The sequence below is a fragment of the Pongo abelii genome, chromosome 12 (genome assembly GCF_028885655.2).
Source record: "Pongo abelii isolate AG06213 chromosome 12, NHGRI_mPonAbe1-v2.0_pri, whole genome shotgun sequence".
NCBI lineage: Eukaryota > Metazoa > Chordata > Mammalia > Primates > Hominidae > Pongo > Pongo abelii.
Genome location: NC_071997.2, coordinates 57,741,793 through 57,766,466, shown reverse-complemented (window position 1 = coordinate 57,766,466; position 24,674 = coordinate 57,741,793). Strand labels below are relative to the sequence as shown.

The window sequence follows — 24,674 nt, the reverse complement described above, 5'->3', positions numbered from 1 at the left end:
CCCCACCAAAAGGCTAGAGGTAAAGCTGTATCCCCCTAAACTTAGGGGAGATACTGGAGCTGACCATCCTGACCTCCTATTAAAGAAAATGAGCTGCTGCCATCTTTTGGGGGCAGTTAGTCAGGTGCTGCTCTTTGTGGTGTGGTGGGCTCTGCTCTCTTCTGCTCGGTGCTGGGCCTGGGAGCAAAGATTCCCATGCTTGGCTACAGATACTGACAGCTGGCCTCTGAAGGAGGGTGAGAACTTCTGCTTGACAGTTCCACATCCATAGTGCATGGTCTGATGAGTGCAGTTGCTGACATGGATTTCTTGGTAAGCTCCTGAGGTAATGGCAGCCTCAGACCCCTGCCATTAGGGGCCAGTGGTGGTTTGCAGAGGGCGGTGGCACTTAGATAATCTGGTTGCTGGTCTGGCCAGGGTAGCGTTCAAACCTCCTGTTGGCCTCTTCACTGAAGGCATCACCTGCAGAGTAGACAGGCAATTTGGGAGGCGCCCTGCACAGAGGGAGGGAGATAGACCCACTGTGGAGAAGGGTGGGTAGAAGTGGAGGGACTGAGAGCTCCAGAGGAGGGTGGGAAGATGCAGAAACAACTTATGGAAAAGAGAATGAACGTCTTTCCCTCCCATCCCCTAATCTTCCTGGGTTGCTCTTCCCATCAAATACCAATGTGGCAGTTGTGCACCCAGATTCGATGTCCATCATATTTGCAGTTACATTTCATTGCATTGTTGGTAAAGTCACTCTCTGCTACTTCAAAGTTGGGGTTGATGACAACCTGTGAGTGAGAAAAAGGCCACTTAACCCAGCGACAATCCTCAAATTCAAAGGTGTCTTTAACGCTCCCCCCACTCACCCATCTGGAAGCCCCAGACTCCAGGTACCTGGAGAATGTAGTTTCCTGGCTTCACATCCGTGATGTCAATCCACTGACAGTCAATGTCATGCCGGTAGAGATCCCAGCAACCCACAGTGATGCCTTGCTCTCCAAAGTTGGCACACTCATACCTCTTGGAGACATCTGGAGGGATTGGCATATGTCAGTGTAAGGAAAGGCTGTGCAATGGATACCATGTGGTCCAGGCCCCAACTCACCCTCCTGACACTCAGTGTCTTCGAGACAGAAACTAGCTTTATGGCCCTCAGCCACCTTGGTGCCATTTGGGGTGAGGATATCATAGTGAGTGAAGATGTCCATGCTGTGGTAATGCCTGTGGGGAGAAGGGAACTTCTGTTTCCTTCTCTGCCCCCAGAAGGTTTGCCCCATCCCCTGTGGCCTTGCCCTTCTACTTGACTCCCTACCCTCTCACCCATGGCACTCGTGCCACACCCAGGAGTGGCGCCCAGCCTTGGGCCTGAAGTCAGCTCGTCCCAGGTTGTGGATCTGGGAGGAGAATCGGAGTAGACGCCGGTGACCATAGGGCCAGTTGGCTGAGCGGGCTGAGCTGGCCAGGCAGTTCTCTTCCGCAGCACAGTACAACATATGCAGGGGCCGGTCTTCGATGTAGGCGGTCTCCTGCACCAGTGCTGAGTGCAGCAGCAGATCTGATGCAGCTGCACCAAGAAAGGAAGGGGGTGTTAGAAGTCACTGCTGACTTCACAGAGAGGGGTGCTTCCATCCCTCCCTAGTGTGTAAGACTAATTTTTGTTTGTTTGTTTGTTTGAGATGGAGTCTCACTCTGTTGCTGAGGCTGGAATGCAGCGGCGTGATCTTGGCTCACTGCAACCTCTGCCACCTGGGTTCAAGTGATTCTCCTGCCTCAGCCTCCCGAGTAGCTGGGATTACAGGCGCCTGCCACTGCGCCTGGCTAATTTTTGTAGTTTTAGTAGAGACAGGGTTTCACCATCTTGGCCAGGCTGGTCTTGAACTCCTGACCTCGTGATCCATCCGCCTTGGCCTCCTAAAGTGCTGGGATTACAGGCATGAGCCACTGCACCCGGCGAAACTGGTTCTTTTATGGGGAAGGAGTGCCCCTCCAGATTACAGCCCCCTTTCCCTGCAAACGGGTGGCCCAGACACTCCCTTCCCCGGCATGCATCACCCCCTCCTTCACTCACTCTCAGAACAGATGACTCCAGCAGTGAAGCGGGTCTCTGTCCTCTTGCAGGTGATGTGGGTGCCATGATGGGCACACTGATCCAGGGACAGCTCAGTCCCTGTGCAGCGCACTCCACTCATCACCACCTCTGTTATATTCCCAGAGTCCCAGTACCAGGTCTCCTGGGGACATATGCAGATGTTTCTGTAAGGCCCAGGATCCAGCATCTTGGGCCAAGGGACTCATTCCTCAGCCCTCTGCCTAAAACACAGGCTTTGAGACAACAGCCTTGGCTCCCCTCTCCTTCCCACTCACCTGCAGGCCGTGGTTGGCGTAGCCCAGACCCAGTTGCCTACAGGCCACCATGGCCTCCAGGGTCCCCCAGTCATCCCCACAGATGAGGCCCCAGCGAAGGGGCCCAGGTCCCCCTATTTGCACCTCGACTCGCCCCTCATGTTGGCTGCGGCCCCCACTGAGTCGGATCTGTAGTGACACAGAATGGAAGCGCTGGAGGAAGCTTTGGGGTGAGGTAGTGGGAGTCTGTAACAGATGTGGCTGAAGCGTGACTCAGAGGCACATAATGGGCTAGCAAGTGATGGGTCAGGTGGGAGCTGCAGGATGGCAGGGGCCTGAGGCAATGGGCTGGGGGCCATTGGACTGTAGATTGGAGGCCAGACCTGGATAGGATGAAAGCAGACCGCAACCAAGGTGGAGAGGATGACTGACCCTGGTCTCTGCCCCAGTGTAAGGTAGGTTGCACCGGACCCCGGCATCCTGGCTATGCGAACAATCCTCAGCTGTGATGTTCTTGTGGGGGCACTTCCAGAGGGAGAGCTCCTGTCCAGAGCAGCGAACTTCACTCAGGTGGATAGCACCCATGCCTAGGGCCAGATGGCAAAGATCAGGAAGTTGTAACTAAGCATATATTGTCTGCCCAGGGGACACCTAACCTTCCGAAGGAATATGCCCCCCAGGAGCATGTACCTCCTTCCCTCTCCCTCCCACCTCCATGCCGCCTCACCCTGCCCCATGCGAGCGCCACTCAGAGCTTCTCGAGCACTCCCGAAGCCCAGCTCCCGACACACCACGCTGGCTGCATGCAGGTCCCACTTGCGGTCACAGACTGTGCCCCATGTGCTGGCCTTCAGGACTTCTACCCGGCCCTCTCCAGGGTGGGCGCCACCCTTTAGACGGACACAGGCCTGTAGAAAAGTGCCCAAAAGAGGCAAATGGCAACATCTGCACGGAGGGCTAAGCAGACCTGGGAGATGAGTGAGACTTTGGCGGGAGGGAGTGGGTGGTATCAGGTCTGTGGCCCACCCCCTGGAAGGCTCCTCTCTGTCCTCAAAGGTCAGGGTTGTGCTTAGTCTGGGGTTGCCAGGCTAGGGGTTCTCCACTGGGGTGGGAAAGGTCATAACCACTGTCTCACACACCTCCCCCTGAGGCTTCGACTGTTGTTGCTTCTTCTGGCCACTGGACGCCGCGTAGAGAGGGCCTGGCACACAGCTCACCACCGCAGGGCCCCCCCCAGGGCACCTGGCGGTGTCATTGGCACGATAGAACTCCAGGGAACAGAGGGAGAGGTGGGCCTCCGTGCCCACGCACGCCACCCCATGCAGACCAAAGGAGTGTTGCTGCCGTTGGGCCAGCAGCCTAGGGGGACAGGAGTGAGGTGCAGTAGGGTAAAACAATGCTCCTGCCTTGGCCCCACAAACATCCTCCCACTGCATGCCTCCACCATGCCCCCACCCTTTTGTGACCATTTATCCCCTCTTCTTCCCCCTTCCGTGTTTCCCTGGGGAGATATATGGGGATTGCGGAGCTTCCAGGCTGAGGGAGCCTCAACTACCCAGATAGGAGGGGCCTTGGGGACCTCCTGCAGTAGAACAACCCTAAGAGAAGGATGGCTAGTCTCGACTTGCCTGGAAGAAACTGTTCCAAGTGGTTTCAGGCTGCTGGCCCTAAAGGAGGCTGAGGCTAAGGCCTCAGGGAAGGGGAAACCAGGACTTTCCAGTTGGAAGAAATGGCCAGGAGGGAGTGGCTGACACAGGAAGCCTGAAAAGCCAGGGCGAGCAAGTCCTTCTGTGATGCTGAGACTGGAATAACTGAATGAGTCAGGATGCAAAGGACTAGGGAAGTCTCCCATCTCCATGGCTCCGCAGAGGCCAGAGACTACAGAACAGATTAGGAGGGGCAGATGCAGCAAGAACAGACCAGCAGGTAGACGCAGGAAAAACTGGGACTGGCATATGCAAGAATGAAGATGTATAAATGCAGGACAGGTCAAAGTTTGAGGGAATAAATGACCAGAGAAAGGAGATGGATGTGAACAACAAAATGGCAAAGACATCCCAGGACCTGTGCTGTGTAAGTCTTTAAAAAGGCAGTCCATGCTTCTGCAATTTCAACATAACAGTGTCCCAAAGCCATCTGAATAGGATAATGGGACTGAACTATAGATGCTAAAGCTTGGAAATGCTGCCGAGATGTTTGAGAGAATGGGAGGACTTGTTTATCGATACCAACAGAATGAGAGGCTGCAGTGAGGCATGTGCCAGAGTGAAGTAGACTCTGCCCAAAACAGCTGGGTCAAGCCCGCAGAGAAAGGGAAGAAGATGAGGTCTGGTGTTGGTGGAATGGGCCTGTGAGGCTGATGTGGTCATGCATTATTGCTATAATGTGCCCTATCACTTGATGTCAGAGGAAGGATGGAATATGATGACTTGAAGCCATTGGCTAGGAAGACACAGGAGGAGGAAAAGTTTATACACAAAACAGACAAAGGAAGCCTGGAGACTTTACAGAATATCTTTGGAAGCTCAGGATAAATGGATCCTGAAGATCTAAGAGATCAGGCACTCTCCCACAGTCCTGTTTGGCTGAAAGTAAAAGTCAAACAGCCCATCACAGGAAAAAGATATCTATCTTCTAAACATCCTCATCCCCGTTGTCTACAATGAACAAAATAAAAATGGCAGTGTGTACTTTAATGTGCGGGTCAGGGAAGGCTAGAGTGTGGCCATGTTGGGCAAAGATGACCCTAAGCTAGAAGGGCACTACAACAACATCCCCAAATTTCTGAGATCATTTGAAATCACCAGAGAAGCTGGGGAATGAGGACTATGAGGGGACCACTGGTGAGACTAGAACTTGTTGAGAACAGGAGGAGAGAAAGGGATGAATTATCGATACTTCAGTCCCTCTTGAAGTTATCAGGGAGACTTTTAATGTGCAAACTGCCTTTTGAAGACAAGTTAGATGTAATTACAGGGGTTGGAAGCTTCCCGCTTTGAGTTCTAAAGGAGCCCAGGAGGAAAATTAGGGAACTGGGAGCCTAATTGTGGAAAATGAGCCAGAGCCCTGGGGCAGGGGCTGTCAACCTGACTGCATTCCTTGTAAAGGTTCCAAAGGGGACGCTGAGTTTCACTCCATCTCGAGTAAGCTGGTAGCACTTATTTTTAACAACTAATCAAATAAAGCATTTGATTTGGGAACACTGATCCTTTAGGGAAATGTAACCTCTTACAGGAGAGGCAAGTATGGCGTCTGAAAGAGAAAAGCACCAGGTTGTCTCCTGGAACTCACCAGGGGAAGATAAGTAAACATGTGGAACGAGGTAGTCAGTGAGTGAAAAAACCAACAAATCCTAGGACAAGCATCATTCCTGAGACCAAGGTAAGGACCAGTCTTGCATAACACTTCAGTAAATGCCCTGGAAGGTGATTTCTAAGAGCTGCTGCTGCTCCTCCTCTTGGTCAGCTCTTTCAGCCACACGGGCCTCCTGGACCCCCTCCCTCCCTGGCCACAGCCGGGTAACTCCGTGCTCCCTCTCCTTTCCACCCAACCTGAATTTTATTTACCTCTTGGTTGGCCCCCTGCCCACTCGGGGTTTGGGTTTGACTTTAAGCTTGGTGATTGGTCTGCAAAAAGGAGAAGGAAGTTGGTAGAGGTAGTGGTTACGTATGTGACGCAGGAAAGGTACAGGGTTATTTTTCTGTTTCTGGGAAAGACCCTTTGTGGGCAGGATGGGGACGGGAAAAGTGAAGATTTTCCGCATCCACCGTCTGCCGAACACCATTGAACTGCATTTCAGGAACTCATGCTGCTCTCTGGATTCAGCAACAGTAATGGGAAATCTAGTGATGTCAATCCACGTGGGGGAGTTGGGAGAGGGAGAAGGGAAGAGAAAAGGTGGAGAGGGGAGAGAATGGGAATGTGGGTGAACTAAGGGAGGTGATGGAGGGGCAGGAAGGAGGAAGAATGAAGGTGGCTGAGGCTGGAATCCAAGCTATTTGGGGGACGTGTAAAGATGGGAGTCTTCTCAGCCACTCCTACATTACTTCCTCCTTGTGTTCCCTAAGATCAAAGCTTGCCCATCCCCATGCCTGCTCCCTTCACCTCCCCGCAGTTTGAAAAGCCACTTTCCTCACATCCCTAATCCATCAGCTTGGGTTCTGGGATGGACATGGATAGGCTGCCATCCATCCATCCACCTCCTGGGGCCGCAGGGCGAGCAGGAGGTCCCGGGGCTTTTGCCCCATTACCTTCCAAGGGGCTTGGGGTGTCGGGCTAAGACCTTGGCCGCTCGCTTCCTCAACTTTCTGTGAGGATAAGACAATAGTAGTCAGGGTCAGTGCAGAACCAAGTGGAAAAGGCTGGTGCAACTAGGACCAGGGGCAAGATTTCTCTTCTAGCAGTCCGAAGGCTTCCTGGTGGCAGGACATTATAACAGCAGACACTCCTGAGACCCGAGCTTTCTTTTTTCTTTTTTTTTTTTTGTATTTTTAGTAGAGATGGGGTTTCACTATGTTGGCTAGGCTGGTCTCGAACTCCTGACCTTGTGATCCACCTGTCTTGGCCTCCCAAAGTGTTGGGATTACAGGCGTGAGCCACAGCGCCTGGCTGAGACTCAAGCTTTCATAGCTGTTTGGCCTCTTCAGCACATGACCAGGTGGGTGAGCATAAGTGAAGGCCGTGAACTCAGGACGGTGCCCCCATGCCAGCACCCTCAGAAATTAGCTAGGGCAGATGGCAAGTAAGGACTCCTGGGTCCAGATGTTAGTGCTAAACCTCAGTGGAGGGCTAAGGGGAGCATCATTAGGATTGTTAGGATTGCCAGACTGACCAGGCTAGGAGGGAGAACTAGCCTGAGTCAGGTCTAGGGAGGCTACTGTGTCTTCTGTGTCTTTTTTTCCTGGATGCTCTCTTTGAGAAAGACTTCTGGCATTGTTCAGGCCTGAGGCCACTGGACCAGGACCAAGAACCAAGGCTGAATATCCAAGGGCGTTAACTTGGTTTGACTGGGGAACACAGGCCAGGCTCCTTACAATGACACCACCCTTCCTGCTGAAGTTCCAATCCCATATGCTGTGGTCATTCACAAACTGAGTTCATCTCCCAAACTTACTTCCAGGGAAATAAATAATTTTTCCTTTTTTTTTTTTTTTGTCTTTGAGACAGGGTTACTCTGTCACCCAGGCTGCAGTGCGCCATGGTGCACTGCCTTATCTCCTGGTCTCAAGTGATTCTCCCACCTCAGCCTTCTGAATAGCTGGGACCACAGGTGTGCACCATCATGACTGGCTAATATTTTTTATTATTTTTTTTTTGTAGAAGCAGGGTCTCACTATGTTGTCCAGGCTGGTCTTGTCTCAAACTTCTGGGCCCAAGCTATCCTCCTGCCTTGGCCTCCCAAAGTGCTGGGATAACAGGCATGAGCCACTGAGCCCAGCCTTAGTTGTCCTTTCTTTGAACATGTTCCTGCTCCGCTGTTTCTCTTGAGGAGTCATATTTCAACATAGTACAGCTGGCCTTCCATATCCATGGGCTCTGCATCTGTGGATTCAACATCCATCTGTACTGAACATGTACCAACTTTTTTCTTGTCGTTATTCCTTAAGCAATAAAATATAACAACTACTTATGTAGCATTTACATTATGTTAGGTATTATAAGTAATCTAGAGATGATTTAAAGCATACAGAGGATGTGCATAGGTTATATGCAAATACTATAGCATTTTATATCAGGGACTTGAGCATCTTTGAATTGTGGTATCCTTGGGAAATCCTGGAACCAATCCCCCATGGGTACTGAGGGATGACTGTTTAATGTGTGAAGACACCTTGGGATTTAAATATATGTATATATTTTAAACCAGTCAGAAGCTGTTTGATATTTCCTGCCTCAGCTTCTTCCTGAGGATGTACTTAGTTGGTCTCTTTGCCAAAGTGTCCAAAGTGTTGGACATTCCTGGCAAAGAATATACAACTCTCAGGTCCCTTTACTGAGACATTACTAATAGTTAGACTCTTTCATCTTACAAATATGGTGTGAATTTTTTTCTCCAAATGTCTTTTTCTCAAACATGTCTAAAATGTCTAAAATGAAATACACTTGGCCTCTTCACCAATCAACCTGGAGAGTTCACCTTGATCTCCAGAGCAGTACTAAAACATTTTGGTATTATCTAGAAATTTAGAAGTACCTCTTCTCTAAATTATTTAAGGACCTTATATCATCAGGTCTTTGTATTATTTATATATATATATATATACACACACACAGATATGTAATCTTATTTCATATTTATATAAGAGTTTAGACCCTTTTATCTTATAAATATTTTATATATAAAATTATATATAAGTTATGTTAAGGACTTTGTCCTTATTGAGGACCAGTGCTGTTATTTGTCTTGATTTAAGTTTCTTCATTCACAGATGTGTTTGTTTCCACCTACCATTTGTTCCTTCCTTCAACCATCAAACATAAAAACCTATGTAGGCTGGGGCAGCGGCTTACGCCTGTAATCCCAGCACTTTGGGAGGCTGAGGCAGGAGGACTGCTTGAGCCCAGAAGTTTGAGACCAGCCTGGGCAACATAGTGAGACCTCGTCTCTACAAAAGATTTAAAAATTAGCCGGGTGTGGTGGCTCGAGCCTGTAGTTCCAGCTACTCAGGAGGCTGAGATGGGATGATCGTTTGAGCCCAAGAGGTCGAGGTTGCAGTGAGCCATGATGGCGCCACTGCACTCTGGCCTGGTCAACATAGAGAGACCCTGTCTTAAAAACAAAGAATCAAACAAACAAACAAAGAAAAAACCCAAAACAAAAACGTGTCTACATTTGCATATCCTCTTCTCATACCTTTCAACTATTTTTCTTCTCTAAGTCTACTGTCCCTAAATGTTTATAAATTCCATCTCTTACAATTTTTCTCTGCCTGCATACCATTTCTTTTTCTCAACTGAATCCTTTTAAACATTCAAATCACTCCTACACATGCACACACACACACACACACACACCCTCTACTCATCTCTCCTCTCCTTCACAGTAACATTTTTCAAGAGCTGTCCATACTTATCATCTTTATATCCTCTCTCCCTACTGTTTTTTTTTTTTTTTTTTTTTGAGACAAAGTCTCGATCTATCACTCAGGCTAGAGTGCAGTGGTGCAATCTTGGCTCACTGCAACCTCTGCAACCTCCGCCTCCTGGGCTCAGCAATTCTCCTGCCTCAGCCTCCCAGGTAGCTGGGATTACAGGCATGCACCACCACACCCAGCTAATTTTTGTATTTTTAGTAGAGACGGAGTTTCATCATGTTGGCCAGGCTGGTCTCAAACTCCTGATCTCAGGTGATTCACCTGCCTCGGCCTCCCAAAGTGCTGGGATTATAGGTGTGAGCCCCCATGCCCAGCCTCCTCTTACTCATTCTTTAACCCACTTCCTCTGGTTTTCCCTACCTGTCACTCTGCAAACTTCTATTTTGTTAAATCCAGCAGACATTTTTCAGTCTTCATCTTAATGACCTCTCTGCAACATCTGACTGTCCTCTCTTTCCTTGGCTGCTATAACACTATAATATCCTGGTTTTATTCCTAATTCTGCTCATTATTATTATTAATTTCCGGAGTGGCTCCCCAGGGAGCAGGGCTGACTCCTAGGTAGTGTGCCCAGAGCCGCCTATTCCTAATTCTGGTTGCTCTTTCTTGGTCTTCTCTGCAGGCTGCTCCCCTATCTGGTCATTAAAATTTGTGGAGCTCTTTCTTAGGCATTCTGTTCTCACTTCATATAGGGCCCTCTATATGGTCTAATTCACACCTAGTGTATTCATAATCTTGTCTATTTCATTGCCTTCTTGATGTTTCTAGGTAGAGATCTGAAAGTAATCTAAAATGTAATGTAGGTCCAAAAAAAAAAAAAAAAAAGATAATTATCTCAGTAAAATCCACTCCAGAAACCTAGGGGTCAATCCTGACTTCTCCCTTTCTTGGATCCCAAAGTCAATCAATAACCAAGTCCTGTCAATTTTACTTCCTAAATATCTCTCCAATCCGTATCTCTTGCTCCTCTCCCTACCATTCTCAGAAATAGAGTCAAAGGCGGGGCATGGTGGCTCATAGCTGTAATCCCAGCACTTTGGGAGGCCAGGACAGGCAGATCACTTGATCTGATCCTGAGGTCAGGAGATCAAGACCAGCCTGGGCAACATGGAGAAACCCCATCTTTACTAAAAATACACAAAAATTAGCAAATTAGCTGGGCATGGTGGCGCATGCCCGTAATCCCAGCTACTCGAGAGGCTGAGGCAGGAGAATTGCTTGAACCCGGGAGGCGGAGGTTGCAGTGAGCCAAGATTGCACCACTACACTCCGGCCTGGGTGACAAAGCAAGGCTCTGTCTCAAAAAAAAGAAAAGAAAAAAAAAATGTATTCAAAATGATCTTTTGGAGTCACAAACCTGATCATGCCATCTCATAGCCCTCCCCATTAAAACACTTCAATGGCCGGGCACGGTGGCTCAAGCCTGTAAGCCCAGCACTTTGGGAGGCCGAGGTGGGCAGATCATCTGAGGTCAGGAATTCAAGACCAGCCTGGCGAGCACGGTGAAACCTCATCTCTACTAAAAATACAAAAATTAGCTGGGCGTGGTGGTGGGCACCTGTGGACCTAGCCACTCAGGAGGCTGAAGCAGAAGAATCACTTGAACCCAGGGAGGCGGAGGTTGCAGTGAGCAGAGATTGTGCCACTGCACTCCAGCCTGGGCAACGGAGCCAGACTCCCTCTCAAAAACACAAACAAAACAAACGAACAATCCAAACATCAAAGACTTCCCAATCCTTTTATCATAAGGACCTGAATCCTTATGATGGCCTATAAGGTCTTCTATGATCTGCAGCCTAATAACCTCTCTTGTCATTTATTCACCTTTGTATTCTCAGCACCTTGCACAGTACTTGGCAAATAGAAGTTCAATAAACATCTGTCAAGCTGAAATGAACTAGAAGAGTGACTTCTTAAATAGCACTGAAGTTCTTAGAGCCTCAATTTCATTACCTGTAAAACAGCACTAAATAGTTCAATTATCTGTACATTCTTTTCTTATTCTAAAGTTCTACAACTTTTACATGTTCTAGGGTAGAACTACCAAAACGAATTGAAAAATGATTAATACATCAGGTTTTGATTTTCTCATTCCCTAAATCTTACTGACTTCCTCTAAAAGCCAGCAGATCCATTTTTTTTTTTTTTTCCTAAGGAGGGGAGAGTTGTTTACAACTATCTTGCCTATCTTTCATAATTGTATCACCTGCGAGAATGCTCCCTCTGCTGGGCCTGACCTGTGAAGGATCTAGATCATAGCCCCATCACAGAATCTCCCAGGGCTCCCGTAATCTCCTTCCCCACGAAGAATGGCCTCTGTGCTTTAGTGTATCTCTTTCTCCAGCCTTTATATCCCAGACTTAGTATGAGATTCTGATATGTCCAACAAATATTCCTGATCTCTAAAAATTATTTCGGTTTTGCATACCTGGGGACAATTCCTGTGTCTCAAACTTTCCAAGGACAGCCCATCTCTAAAGCTAGTTCATATTAACCTGAAGCCCAGAGATGGCTGCTGGTACCATCCTTCTCTCAGGCAGCATCGGAATCATTTTAGGTGTCTGTTCTCTCATTCTCTATGTTCTATCAGTCATCCTACATCTATTCATTTTCCTCCATCTTTGTTTTTACCCTCCTGATAAGCTTCAATTTTAGAACAAACTCCTGACTGGTCTTACTGCATCAAGACCCTCCTCTCCTCATCCACTACTATCAGGCAAACTTTCAAAAACACTGGCTTTATTCTTGTCCCATATAAATACCTTTATTTGTAATTTTTCTATAAGTCAAAGGCCAAACTCTCCAATTTGGCACCTAAAGCATTCCATTCTCTGGCCTCCCTTTATCCAGATCTTCCACTATTTCTCAGTATAAACCTACTCTTGCTAACTTACTGTCTTCCAAATATAAACCATTCATTATCATCTCTGTTGGGGCCAACAGTGACTTTCCTGTTGCTAAATCCAGCATTTGTTTCTCAGTCCTCATGTTTTTAGGTCTGGGCAGCACTGACTTAGCTGGTCACTCTCTCCTCTTTGAAGCACTTTACTTGGCTCCCAGGCCACCACACTCCCCTGGTTTTCTTCCTACCTCACCTCACTGTTTGCATTCATCTTATCTTCCGACTTTTAAATATTTAGTCTCCCCAAGGTTCAGTCTCTGGGCCTCTCTCTGTCTTTTAAATTTACATTCACTTCCTTGGTATGTTGTCCAGTTTCAGGACTTTATATGTTTTATTCAACTGAACTCCAGAGTCCTATATTAAATTACCTAACTCAGCCTCGCCACTTCAAAGTCTTAAAGAATCTTAAATTTAACAGGTCTAAAACCAAGTTCCTACCCTCCACCCCCAAGCCCGTCTCCCAACAAAACATGCTCCATTCACTGTTTTCCTTGTCAGGTGAGGCCAATTTCTTACTTAGCTGAGGCCAAAAACCTGGAGAGAGCCTTAACTCCTCTCTCTCACATCACACTGAATCCATCAGCAAGTCCTATTGCTCTGCCTTCAACTATCTGTAAAACTTGATCATTTTTCACCACTTTCACTGGTCACCATCACCTTTCACTTTCTTTACGTGGCTTTTAGAAGACAATAACCCCATAACTAGCCACCTGACTTCTTGCTTCTACTGCATCCCTTACAGTCTATTCCTAATAAAGCAGTGAAAGTAGTACTGAAAAAAAATGGAAGCCGGATGTCACACCTCTGCTCCAAGCCCTCCAGTGGCTCCTTATCTCCCACAGAACAAAAGCCAGCCTCTGCCAGATGGCCCGCAGGATCTGGCTCCCCATTCTTTTCCGATGACCACCTACACTGCATCTCCTACCATTTTCTTCTTTTTCACTCAGCTCCAGCCACAGTGGCCTCCAGGAGAAGGAGAAGAATGCCTTATTCCATCACCCACTACACACACACACAGGCACACACACACCCCCCAGAATATTTTCATTTTTGATCCCTCTTCCTGGAAATGTTTATCTAGAGGTCTGCATAGCTTGTGCCCTCACCTCCTTTAAATCTTTTCTCAAATGATGCCTTCTCCAAGAGGCCTTCCTTGACCACTTATTTATTTACTTACTTACTTAATTTATTTTTATTTTATTTTTATTTGAGATGGAGTTTTGCTCTTGTTGCCCAGGCTGGAGTGCAATGGCGCGATCTCAGCTCACCACAACCTCCACCTCCCGGGTTCAAGCCATTCTCCTGCCTCAGCCTCCCGAGTAGCTGGGATTACGGTCATGCGCCACCACACCCGGCTAGTTTTGTATTTTTAGTAGAGATGGGGTTTCTCCATGTTGGTCAGGCTGGTCTCGAACTCTTGACCTCAGGTGATCCGCCCACCTCGGCCTCCCAAAGTGCTGGGATTACAGGTGTGAGCCAACGTGCCCAGCCTTAGTTAATTTATTTTTTGAGACAGGGTCTTGCTCAGCCACCCAGGCAGTATACTGGCATGATCACAGTTCACTGCAGCCTTGACCTCCTGGGCTCAAGCAATCTTCCCACCTCAGCCTCCCAAGTAGCTGGGACCACAGGCACGCACCACCATGTTCAGCTAATTTTATTTTTAAAAAATTATCTGTAGAGACAGGGTCTCATTATGTTGCCCAGGCTGGTCTTGAGTTCCTGGGCTCAAATAATCCTTCCACCTTGGCCTCCCAAAGTGCTGGGATTATAGACATGAGCCATGGGTAGCGTCTACAACAGTACGTGGCACACAGTAACATCTCAGTAAATAAATATTGGGTGAATGGATCTCTACACCTTTGTTCATGCTATCTTCTTCACTGGAAATGTCTATTTAAATTCTACCCATCTTTCAGAACATGGGGTTTAAATCAGGGAAGGTAAGCAGCACAGAGAAGGAAATGCAGCCCCAAGATGGATGAAAGTAAAGAGGCACAGCACGTTTGTTTTAAAATGGTTTGAGTGTCCAGGCCAGATAAAGTACCGAAAGTCCTCAGTACTGAAAGACATTTCAGATGAGCCTCAGAGCCAAGGCAAAGAAAGTGTGAGCAGGTATAGAAAAGACTGCAGACTGGATAATATCCTGACTTTCAAAAGAAAAAAAAGGAGAAAAAGGATTCCTCAATTCCTCAATCTACACATAAGTAATATTCTAGAATAAATTATTAAATAGAAGTTTGTAAGCATTTAGGAAAAAATAAGGTGATTCTTAGAGACCTAAAAGGATTTCAGTAAAAATAGACTCATACTACTATGATTTTCTTTTTTGACGGGATTACTAAATTGGAAGGCTGGAGAATGGCTGTGAACATAGCATATCTGGATTTTATCGAAGACTAACAGAATCTCCCATGATTTCATTACAGATAAGAAATATATAGATAGATAAGGTGAAATGTTGGTTACATCATTGAAGTTTTCTGTTTCTTCCCAGTTGGTGGAAGGAACATATTTTACAGCTGATGATTAGAAGCTTGATGAAAATCTACAGGAACATTTTGCAAGAAGAGTTAGACTTTGGTTTTAAACATTTCCACAACAACTTTTAGCCATTTGGATGAAGCCAGAAGGCAAAGCTGCCATGTCTGTTCAGCAGAGGAGGCTGAGGGGAAATGACAGATGGAAAGTCACATCAGGACTCAAGATAATCTCATGGGATCATCATGGCTTTTTTATGGCTTCTAAATTATGTATCAAAACAAATTAACAGGGTAAACATCACCTATACCTGGGTTGGAAAAGGCTGCTCTATCAGTAGGAAGCATAGGGAAGACCTGAACTGGTTTTAAGCGATGACAAGTTCAGTATAAGCAGTGGGAAGCTGCCGCAGTAGGAAGACAGTGTAATCCAAGCACGCTTCAGTCAGGGTTGAGGATTTCTACAGTGGCTGGCCGCATCAGACCCCATCTGAAGTAGTGTGCCCGCGGAAAGCTATCCGGACATCAAGAGGCCTTTCAGCAATACTGATCTAGGGAACCACTGAAGAAAGGGACGATTTTTGGCTCGCAAAACAGATTACAGTGAGAGGGTGTAAAGATTTCCAAATAAATGCCTGGCTGTCAATGGCAGTTTCTCAAAAAGATCAAAGTAGATGTTCCAGGGAAGGGAGACGTTAAGCACAGGCAGTTCCCAGGGTGATGCGTTTCCCTGGAAGCCGGACTGGACCCCAGGGCTCCTGCGCAGGTGGAGAGGTTCGGCCTCGCTAAAAGAGAGTCTGGGAAACTTCCAGGACTTCCAGGAGCCCCGAGGGCTCCAGCATTCACATACGCGCCCCGCCCCGGGGCGGCCCGTGCAGAGAGGCTGGCGTGGTCTCTCCTGGCGCCCTCTGGCCACCGCGCGCCACCGTCCCCGGGCCCCCGGACCCTGGGCGCCCAGCCCGCGCGGGACACACCCAGGCACCGCCTCCCAGGGGCGGCCGCGTCCTTGCTGAACTCGGAACTCGCTGGCCGGCAGCGCCAGCGCTGGAATCGCCCCCGGGCTTGGGAGTGGCCTCGCGAGGCCGGCGCGCGCCCCGGGGCCGAGGAATCCGTCTGCCCGCCCAAGCGTCGGCCACGAGAGAGCGGGAGCCTCGCTGCTCCCCATTTCAGGTACTCCCTTGGGGCACCTTTCGTGGTCCCACAAGATTTCCCAACTCTCCAGCTTTGCAACGGCCTCCATATTTTCCCGCGCGTCCCGATCCCCGGGTCCTCCCGTGCCCCGGACCTGCTCAGATGTCTCCCAAGGCTATTCATCAGGGAGCACCCCAATCCCGGCCCGCTCCGCCCGGCGCCCGCGGCCCCTCACCTGTAGAAGGCCGCGTTGACCCTCTTTTCGCTGGGAAAGCCCAGCATCCCGCAGACCACGTGGCTGTTGTGGGCGCTCCAGCCTTTGTCGCACACTTGCGACCAGCCATCAGGAAGCCTGACTTCCACCAGCCCCTCCGTCACGGGCAGGGGTCGTCTGCCCCACCCAACGGCGGGTCGAATTCGCACCTCCTCCACTTGCAGGTGATGCTCTACCTGGGGGCGGGGCCACAAGCAGGGAAAGAATCCCAGTGGCACCTTTCATGTGTCCTGCTACCCTTAAGGAACCCTGCTTGGTGTGCCTGCTGTAAACCCAGTGGCGGGATGGGCCCGAGGCGGCGCTGAGAGAGCGGCCACGATGGCCGCAGTCCGCGGTGTGGACTCTCTTGCAGCCAGCAGCGCGTGGGATGTGCTGTGCTGTGCTCCCAGAGAGGATTCAGGGCACTAGGAAGGAGCACCTCCCTGTGCCTGGAGCAGGAGGGAGCACTTCAGAGAGGAAATGGCTTTGAAGGAGGAGAAAGTGAGAAGGAAGATGTCTCAGGAAAGCAGGAACATTTGAGGAGAAGGAGAGCACCAGGTGCCCCAGGGGTGACTAGGGATGAAGCTGGAGAGGCTCATGCCAGGTTTAGCCCCTTGAATGTGAATGCTAAAAACCCTGTTGGATTTTACAGCATCTGGGAGCTCTATCATTTGCTTTTCCAAGTCTCCCACCAATCCAAATGATCCCCCAGGGGTAACTACTTCTAATGTCTCCCCTAACCACCCCACAGTCCTCTCGGCTATCCTGGGTGGTGTGTGTGTGTATGTCTAGGAAATGCAGACCTCAATGACATTGGAGTCCGAGAAGCCAGGGAGGCGCTGGTCTTTGCAGATGACCCCAGCGTCCTCATCGTGTGTACAGTCACTGTTCCCCCAGCCCCGGGAGGCACATTCAGTCACACTCTGCTCGGTCCCACTGCAGCTCAAGTTGTCCAGCCAGATGCGGCCTGTGGAAGGGGAGATGAAGGGACACAGAAGCTTGGGGAGGGAGGATGGGGGAGTAATGGGGATGTAGGGAAGAGTGAGTGCTGAGGCCTCCCACTTGGCCACGATGATCCCATCTTTCTGGTATGATAAGGGGTAGAGAAGGGACAGGGGACCCTGGCAGGGAATAGGAAGGGGGCATAAGATTGAAGGAAGATTGGTGTGATCTGGGGATACTCAAGAACCTGATAGGGTGAATAAAAAACCAAGAATCAACCCTGAAGTTCTGATCAGTCTCTACCCATTCATTGATAGCTACAATTAATCAGGTACCTACTGTGTGCCAGGTGCTCTGCCATGGTGTGCACATATGTGATCATTCTTAGAACAGAGCTGCCAGAACACCGTTTTATATAAAGCAACTGGGGTTTAGAGAAGCTGAGCAACTTGCTTAAGACCATAAAGCCAATACATGGGGACTTAGGAGTCTGACCTATCTGTGAGGCTTGGACATCTAAGATCCTTTCATCACATCCTTGCTTGCATTCTCTCGTGTGCCCGCCCTCTCTGTGCTGCCATATAGCCCTTTGTTCTTCTCTTTGTCTGAAGCCTGTTTTTTTTTTTTTTTTTTTGAAACGAAGTCTTGTCCTGTTGCCTAGGCTGAAGTGTAGTGGCATGGTCTCAGCTCACTGCAATCTCCGTCTCCCAGGTTCAAGCAATTCTCCTGCCTTAGCCTCCCAAGTAGCTGGGGCTACAAGCGTGTGCCACCATACCCGGCTAATTTTTGTATCTGTAGTAGAGACAGGGTTTCAACCATGTTGGCCAGGCTGGTCTCGAACTCCTGACCTCAGGTGATCCACCCACCTCAGCCTCCCAAAGTGCTGGGATTACAGGCGTGAGCCACTGCGCCCGGCCTGAACCCTGTGGAGTATCACTGGCTTCCTCTCAGAATTGGGCACAGCCTCAAAGGTCATCTGTCCTAGCCAATGTTCAAGGACATCTCATTCACATCCCAACAGGACTTACCCAGCTGTTGTGGAGACACCTAGCTCCTGCCCCACCAGACTGTGTAACCATCAAAGTCCTTGTGACTCTTCATGACTTTCCCTTACCACATCTGATTCAGTCCTTTGGTGCCAACCAGAAAAATCCTTCAGCCACACGACTGTCCTTCCCATGTTTGAAAACAACCATTATGTCATTGCTATGCAAGGTTTTTACTTTCCATATCAATCCCCTGATTCTTCAGCAATTCCTCCTTGAAACTTGGCTTCTGAATCTTTCACATCTAGGCAGCTCTCCTCTGAAAGTATTTCCGTTTTCTACTGTCCCTCTTAAAACACAGCATCTACAAATAACACTTAATTCCACAGGTGGTCTAGCCAGTGGGAACTGAGGGATCAGCTGCAGGTTGCACCTGCTTCTGTCCGTCAATCCCACTGTGGGTTCACACCATGGGCGCAGTCCTAGGCCTCACCTAGGGAATTACTCTTAAGCCTCCACCACCCACACTCATACTTGTCCTAGATTTTATACTTGTCCTTAGACAGTCCCACCTTGTTAGTTTTAGCTCTGGCCCATAACCTGATTTTGTTAGCTGCAGTGTCTGTGACCCCTTGTGACTTTGGGACATCCAGATATATTTACCTGCTCTTAGCGTCCCATGAAACCAACTGTACTTTATTTGTACAGGGCTCACCTGTATCTGGGCTGTTTTGTGGATGGCTTTGTAGGATCATACTTTTGCAGCAGAAAAGAACTTAGACATTATCTAGTCATTTTGCACACAGGGCATCTGAGGCTCAGAGAAAGCACTGACTAGCCTGAGGTCACACAGCTCTGGGAAGTAACTATGTTGCTTGGTTTGTCATCCATGGATTTACTCAATGCTGGCTGTTCTTGGTGTCGTGTGTCCCTATGGCTGTGCCATCCTGGTGTTCCTTTTCCCTGCACTTTGGCCACACATAGGTAATACCTAGGATATGCCTGGATCATTGCTCACCTGTTCCAGGGCCATATTTGGCACTGTGGGTCCAGCCTGTGGCCTCTGTGAAGCCCAGCTCCCGGCAGAGGACGTGGGCAGCCTGAAGCGTGAAGTCATCATCGCAGATAGTGCCCCATTCACCAGCTCGCTGTATCTCCACGCGGCCCTCATAGGGCTTCCTGGGGAAGCCAGCCAGCCGGAACCGAAGCCCCTGGCTCCCGGCCTTCTTCTCAGGGCCCGTGGAAGGGGACGGAGACCCCAAGCACGAGCTGCACAGCAGGCACAGCAGCAGCCCCCAGGGGCTCCACTGCCAGACACTGACAGGTCGCATGGTAGGGAAGGCCTGGGTGCCCCAGAGAGAAAGTGTGCGTGAGAGAAACAGATTGAGTGGGGCCCAGAGTCAGAAAGAGAGGGAGAAGTCACGAAAGAAAAACAGACACTGAGTAAGACAGAGACAGCGAGAGACAACAGGAGAGAAAGAGCCCCAGGGACCAAGGAGACAGGGAGAGAAACACATTAAATAAGGGCAGAGGCACAGGTCATAGAGGCACAGCCTGAAAGACCCAGAGATAAGAGACAGCTATGAGAGACCGAGAGTCAGAGAAGGGTCAATAAAAAGAGACAGAGACTGAGCAAGAGACACGTAGAGAGGAAAACCCAGACAGACAGGATGTGAGAGGAAGGGAGACTGTGGGAATGAAAGAGAGAAAACCAGAAAGACAAAGAGGAGAGAGACAACGGATAGAAAATGATAGGGAAAGAACCAAGCACTCAGTATAGGGGAACCAAGCACACCGCGGGTGAGGAGGAGAGGGATTGACAAGAGCCAAGGGGCGGACGTGGGAGGGATCCAGATGACCCCATTTACTCAGAGGGAGGACAGACAGCTGTACTGATTGTGCAGAGAGGCACGTAAGGGGCCCTAGGCGGCCCTGGGATCACAGATCCCCTGAATGGGAGCCCAGAGTCCTAACCCAGCAGATTCCCAGGCAGGGAAAGCTGGCACCAAAGCTCGCCTGGAGAACCTGCTGCACGCCCTCCCCAATACACAGGCTCTCAGATGCCCTGCAGGGTCAAGAGGCCCAGGAGGGCCAGGCCTCAAGGCTAGGCGGGGGATGGGGTAGAGTTGTCCCAGCCTCCTGCCAACACCCCCATCGCTGTCACCGGGCAACGGGAGGCCAGGCGCTACGGCTCCTCAGCCAAGGCCTTCTCTGCCTAGGGCTGAGAACAGCCCCTCTACAGCAAGCCCCCGTCAACATGCTTCCCCCAACCCAAACAATCAATCCAACAAGGCAGCTTTGTTCTGGGGACATTTTGGCTTGGGGACCCAGGGGTAGCGCCTCCCGGAGGAGTCCCCTCCCTTAGGGCGCTCCTGGCGGCCCTGTTCGGAACACCCGTAGCCCCTGCCTCCTGTATGTGCCTCCTCTGTGTACTCTGTCTCACATGCCCTTTGACAAGAATCAAACTCTCAGTTGGGTGGCTTCCCCTCGACTCCATCCCACACCACCCGTTTTCCCTGGTCCCTCCACATCCTTTCCATCCCCTACTCGTTCCCTCTGCGGTTAGCGTGACTCCCCCTACCTTGGCCGAGCAGGACCCTAAGGGCTGGGAGAAGAGTGCTGGTCCTGGAGATCAGTCCTAGGACTTCCAAAAAAAAAAAAAAAATGCTCGGCCAGGGGAGACTGGACCCCCCTCTCTCCCCCCTCTCCGTTCGTCCCTCCCACATCCCCCTGAGCCCTCCCACATTCCGCCTTCTCCTTCCATTCCTCCCGGCCAGTTCCCTCCTCTCCTCCTCTGGGTCCTCCCTCCCCGTGGAGCTGGCCACTGCCGCACCCCCTCCCCCTCCCCGGCCCTCCCGGCTCGTTCAATGAAGCTTTCTCTTCCCGCGGCATGGAAGCCAGGCCTCTGCGGTCAGGGAGCTGACATGCAAGCGGCCGCCGGGCGGCGGGGCGGCCCCGGTGGTGGCGGGAAGCCGTTCAACCCCAGCCCTCCCTCCGAGTCCCAGGCCAGCGGAGTCTAAACAGCCCGGCTCGGGCGGGGCTGGGGGCGGGCCCGGCCAGGGGAAATAAAGCCCCGGAGGCCCATGTGGGTCTCTCCGGTGCCCCGGGCGCTTTCGGGGTGATGTCATGGCTTTCACTCTGACGTCACGTAGGGCATATGACGTCACGCGCAGCCACCACGCCCAGAGGCCAGGGCCCTCGCGCCAAAACCGAGGACTTTCGGTGGAGCCACCGGCGCGCCCCCACGACGGCGGGTAGGGACCTGGGGTGCTGCACCGCCCGGCTAATCCGGGGGCCTCCACCATTCCTTCTCGCTCCTCTCCCTCACCCCACCGTGACCCCCCAGCGGCTGCCGGCGGGGACCGGGGAGGGCGGAAACGCCTCCAGGGAACCCGGCCCCGCCTCCCGCCCCGCCTCCCGCCGCAGGGCCAGGAAGCGCGGAAGGAACCACCCGGGGCCATGGACGGAGCAGTGATGGAAGGGCCGCTCTTTTTGCAGAGTCAGCGCTTTGGGACCAAGGTAGTCTGGCGCACGGATGCCGAACCTTATCCGGGCTAGTAGTGGGTGAGAGAGCCCAGAAACAGGGAGAGGTGGGCAGCGGGCTGGAGCGCGGCGCCGGGAGTTGGAGAGCCGGTGACTTTCCCGTGAAGTTGCTTTGTACACTCCCGGGAAGCGTCTGTAAGTCTAGGGGTTCTGGTCCTGGCGAGACGGAGTGGCATCCTCCTTGGGAAACTTCGCCCCCAACCCCGTTTGGAAGCCCCAGACCCCAAATCGACTTGCGCCGCTCCCTCCTTCCCCGTCGGGACCCGGGCCGCCTGCGCACGCCACTCCCTCTCGAGCCCTCTCACTCTCTCCCTAGAGGTGGAGGAAGACCTGGGCCGTGCTCTACCCGGCCAGTCCCCACGGCGTAGCTCGGCTCGAGTTCTTTGACCATAAGGGGTCGAGCTCTGGGGGTGGCCGAGGGAGCTCGCGCCGCCTGGACTGCAAGGTGATCCGTCTGGCTGAGTGTGTGAGTGTGGCCCCTGTCACCGTGGAGACCCCCCCTGAGCCCGGCGCCACTGCATTCCGCCTGGACACTGCTCAGCGCTCGCACCTGCTGGCGGCCGACGCGCCGTCCAGTGCAGCCTGGGTGCAGACGCTGTGCCGAAACGCCTTTCCGGTGAGGAGCTGCGGCGATGCAGGGTGGGGGCAGTTACCGAGGCAGAGAAATGGGGCTGGCTCAGACCGACCCCCCCTCCCCGCTGAGGAAATTAGGGGTTTCTCGATGCTCTCTGTCTACTACAGAAAGGCAGTTGGACTCTGGCTTCTACTGATAACCCACCTAAGCTTTCTGCCCTGGAGATGCTGGAGAACTCCTTGTACAGCCCTACCTGGGAAGGTAGATGCCTGAGAAGTCCGGGCGGGGATGGAGTGAAGAGGAGGAGGGCCTTTGGGAAGTGGGTGGATACCCAGGGGCCCATGGGGAAGTAAGAAGTAGGAAGGCCCTGAGATCTGGCTTCCAAGTGAGTGCTTGGACACTATGCTCATGAGTCCTCTGGGTCCCCACTGCTGCCCCCGTCCCTCCCCCCGCAGCTGTCTAATCGTGTATGCCTTCCAGGATCCCAATTCTGGGTAACGGTGCAGAGGACTGAGGCCGCCGAGCGCTGTGGCCTGCATGGCTCCTACGTGCTGAGGGTGGAGGCTGAGAGGCTGACTCTCCTGACCGTGGGGGCCCAGAGTCAGATACTGGAGCCACTCCTGTCCTGGCCCTACACTCTGTTGCGTCGCTATGGCCGGGACAAGGTGCAGGGGCTGTCCGGGAGGGCTTCCTGGGTTGGGCAGCTGTGGGAGGGGTGGGGCAGGACAGAAAGTGGGAAGCTCTGACCTTTGGATCCCCCTTTCTTGCCTACCCGGTGACCCCATGTCTGTTCGCAGGTGGTCTCTTCTTTGTAGATAACCCTAACTAGTGCAGGCCTGTGACTCACTTCCTCTGATGGCTCCTGGTAATGTGTCTCCCCCTCTACCCTCCTCAGGTCATGTTCTCTTTTGAGGCCGGCCGCCGCTGCCCCTCAGGCCCTGGAACCTTCACCTTCCAGACGGCACAGGGAAATGACATCTTCCAGGCAGTTGAGACTGCCATCCACCGGCAGAAGGCCCAGGGAAAGGCCGGACAGGGGCACGATGTTCTCAGAGCTGACTCCCATGAAGGGGAGGTGGCAGAGGGGAAGTTGCCTTCCACACCTGGCCCCCAAGAGCTCCTCGACAGTCCCCCAGCCCTGTATGCTGAGCCCTTAGACTCCCTGCGCATTGCTCCATGCCCTTCCCAGGATTCCCTATACTCAGACCCCTTGGACAGCACCCCTGCTCGGGCAGGAGAGGGAGTACAACGGAAGAAACCTCTCTATTGGGACTTGTATGCGCATGCGCAGCAGCAGTTGCTGAAGGCCAAGCTGACGGACCCCAAAGAGGACCCCATCTATGATGAACCTGAGGGCCTGGCCCCAGTCCCTCCCCAGAGCCTTTATGATCTGCCTCGGGAGCCCAAGGATGCATGGTGGTGCCAAGCTCGGGTGAAGGAGGAGGGCTATGAGCTCCCCTACAACCCTGCCACTGATGACTACGCTGTGCCACCCCCTCGGAGCACAAAGCCCCTCCTTGCTCCCAAGCCCCAGGGCCCAGCCTTCCCTGAACCTGGTACTGCAACTGGCAGTGGCATCAAAAGCCACAACTCAGCCCTGTACAGCCAGGTTCAGAAGAGCGGGGCCTCAGGGAGCTGGGACTGTGGGCTCTCTAGAGTAGGGACTGACAAGACTGGGGTCAAGTCAGAGGGCTCTACCTGAGAAGGAGGGCAAGGCTGAGGTGGCTAAGGAGGACCATGGGGAGGTGGCACTAGGGATCAAAGAAAATGGTTAGAACCAGCAGAAGTCAGAGCGTGGGAGGGGCCATGCTGTGTGAGACCAGGGGACCAGAGGGATAGGAGAGTCAAGGGAAGGACAATCCCAGGAAGTCCTAAGAAGTGGGGCAGATGGCAGGGCTGAGGGATGGGCTCTGCATCCTCCTAGACCCATCCCTTCCCCACTTCCCCAAAGGAAGGGACAGCCGTGGGACCAGGTCTGTGGAAAGTGGTGCATGGTCAGAATGGGTGCAGTTTGAGGGGCCTGTGTGGAGGCCTCAGGGAGATGTTGGACTGTGTCTGGATCCTTACTCCTGCATTGTTCTTTGCCAGAGACCTATTTAAAAAATTTGAAATTCTCATTAAAGTCAGCTTGGGTTTAAGAAGTTTATGTGTGTGAACAGAAAAAGAGGGGACACAGTGGTTGGGTTGGGTGTGGTGGGGATCAAGAGGAGAACCAGGAATGTGTTGAGAATCACGGAGAGGAAAGGGGCCCAGGAAGGGAACAGGAGTGTGGCAGTTCAGTGCCTGGGGAGTCAAGTCAAGCTGCCCTGGGCTAGATGTGAGCTCTGTGGCCCTGGGTGATAACATCTGCAACCCTTAGTTTCCCCTGTGCCCCTCTGTAAAATGGAAAAGCTATAATGGGCTCTACCTCACAGGGCTTTTTGTATGAAATTAGATAC

General features: G+C 51.5%; 2 protein-coding genes across 13 annotated transcripts; one reads left to right on the top strand and one right to left on the bottom strand.

Moving 5' to 3' along the window:
- Positions 1-16: 16 nt before the first annotated feature.
- Positions 17-20,784, bottom strand: LOXL3 (lysyl oxidase like 3). Of its 3 annotated transcripts, XM_054548002.1 has the most exons (14): positions 20,701-20,783; positions 19,138-19,462; positions 16,995-17,158; positions 16,174-16,388; positions 3,471-3,690; positions 3,059-3,239; positions 2,764-2,918; positions 2,353-2,520; positions 2,057-2,219; positions 1,309-1,552; positions 1,094-1,209; positions 883-1,019; positions 665-776; positions 17-462 (listed from the first exon to the last, which is right to left on the bottom strand). In XM_054548002.1, exons 2-14 carry the CDS (start codon positions 19,448-19,450, stop codon positions 389-391), a joined length of 2,262 nt encoding a protein of 753 aa, XP_054403977.1. In that variant the 5' UTR covers positions 19,451-19,462; positions 20,701-20,783; the 3' UTR covers positions 17-388. The 3 variants fall into 3 exon arrangements, with proteins under 3 accessions (XP_054403977.1, XP_024097969.1, XP_054403978.1); XM_024242201.2 differs by having other exon boundaries at positions 19,138-20,784; XM_054548003.1 differs by lacking the exons at positions 3,471-3,690; positions 16,995-17,158; positions 19,138-19,462; positions 20,701-20,783 and having other exon boundaries at positions 16,174-16,274.
- On the top strand, positions 15,823-24,377 carry DOK1 (docking protein 1). Of its 10 annotated transcripts, none has more exons than XM_054548012.2 (6): positions 15,823-15,977; positions 21,546-21,638; positions 21,979-22,278; positions 22,404-22,497; positions 22,717-22,901; positions 23,132-24,377. In XM_054548012.2, exons 2-6 carry the CDS (start codon positions 21,579-21,581, stop codon positions 23,936-23,938), a joined length of 1,446 nt encoding a protein of 481 aa, XP_054403987.1. In that variant the 5' UTR covers positions 15,823-15,977; positions 21,546-21,578; the 3' UTR covers positions 23,939-24,377. The 10 variants fall into 10 exon arrangements, with proteins under 10 accessions (XP_054403987.1, XP_054403989.1, XP_054403990.1 ...); XM_054548014.1 differs by lacking the exon at positions 15,823-15,977 and adding an exon at positions 21,296-21,373 and having other exon boundaries at positions 21,618-21,683; XM_054548015.2 differs by lacking the exon at positions 15,823-15,977 and adding an exon at positions 21,299-21,373.
- Positions 24,378-24,674: the final 297 nt, after the last annotated feature.

Coding starts and splice junctions, on each gene's coding strand:
- DOK1 (XM_054548012.2), top strand. CDS start 21,579: ATGGACGGAGCAGTGATGGAAGGGCCGCTCTTTTTGCAGAGTCAGCGC. Junction 21,639..21,978: donor GTCAGCGCTTTGGGACCAAG/GTAGTCTGGCGC, acceptor CTCTCTCCCTAG/AGGTGGAGGAAGACCTGGGC. Junction 22,498..22,716: donor GTACAGCCCTACCTGGGAAG/GTAGATGCCTGA, acceptor TATGCCTTCCAG/GATCCCAATTCTGGGTAACG.
- LOXL3 (XM_024242201.2), bottom strand. CDS start 19,450: ATGCGACCTGTCAGTGTCTGGCAGTGGAGCCCCTGGGGGCTGCTGCTG. Junction 17,159..19,137: donor CAAATATGGCCCTGGAACAG/GTGAGCAATGAT, acceptor CCCCTTCCACAG/GCCGCATCTGGCTGGACAAC. Junction 1,553..2,056: donor TGGAGTCATCTGTTCTGAGA/GTGAGTGAAGGA, acceptor TTCTTGGTGCAG/CTGCATCAGATCTGCTGCTG.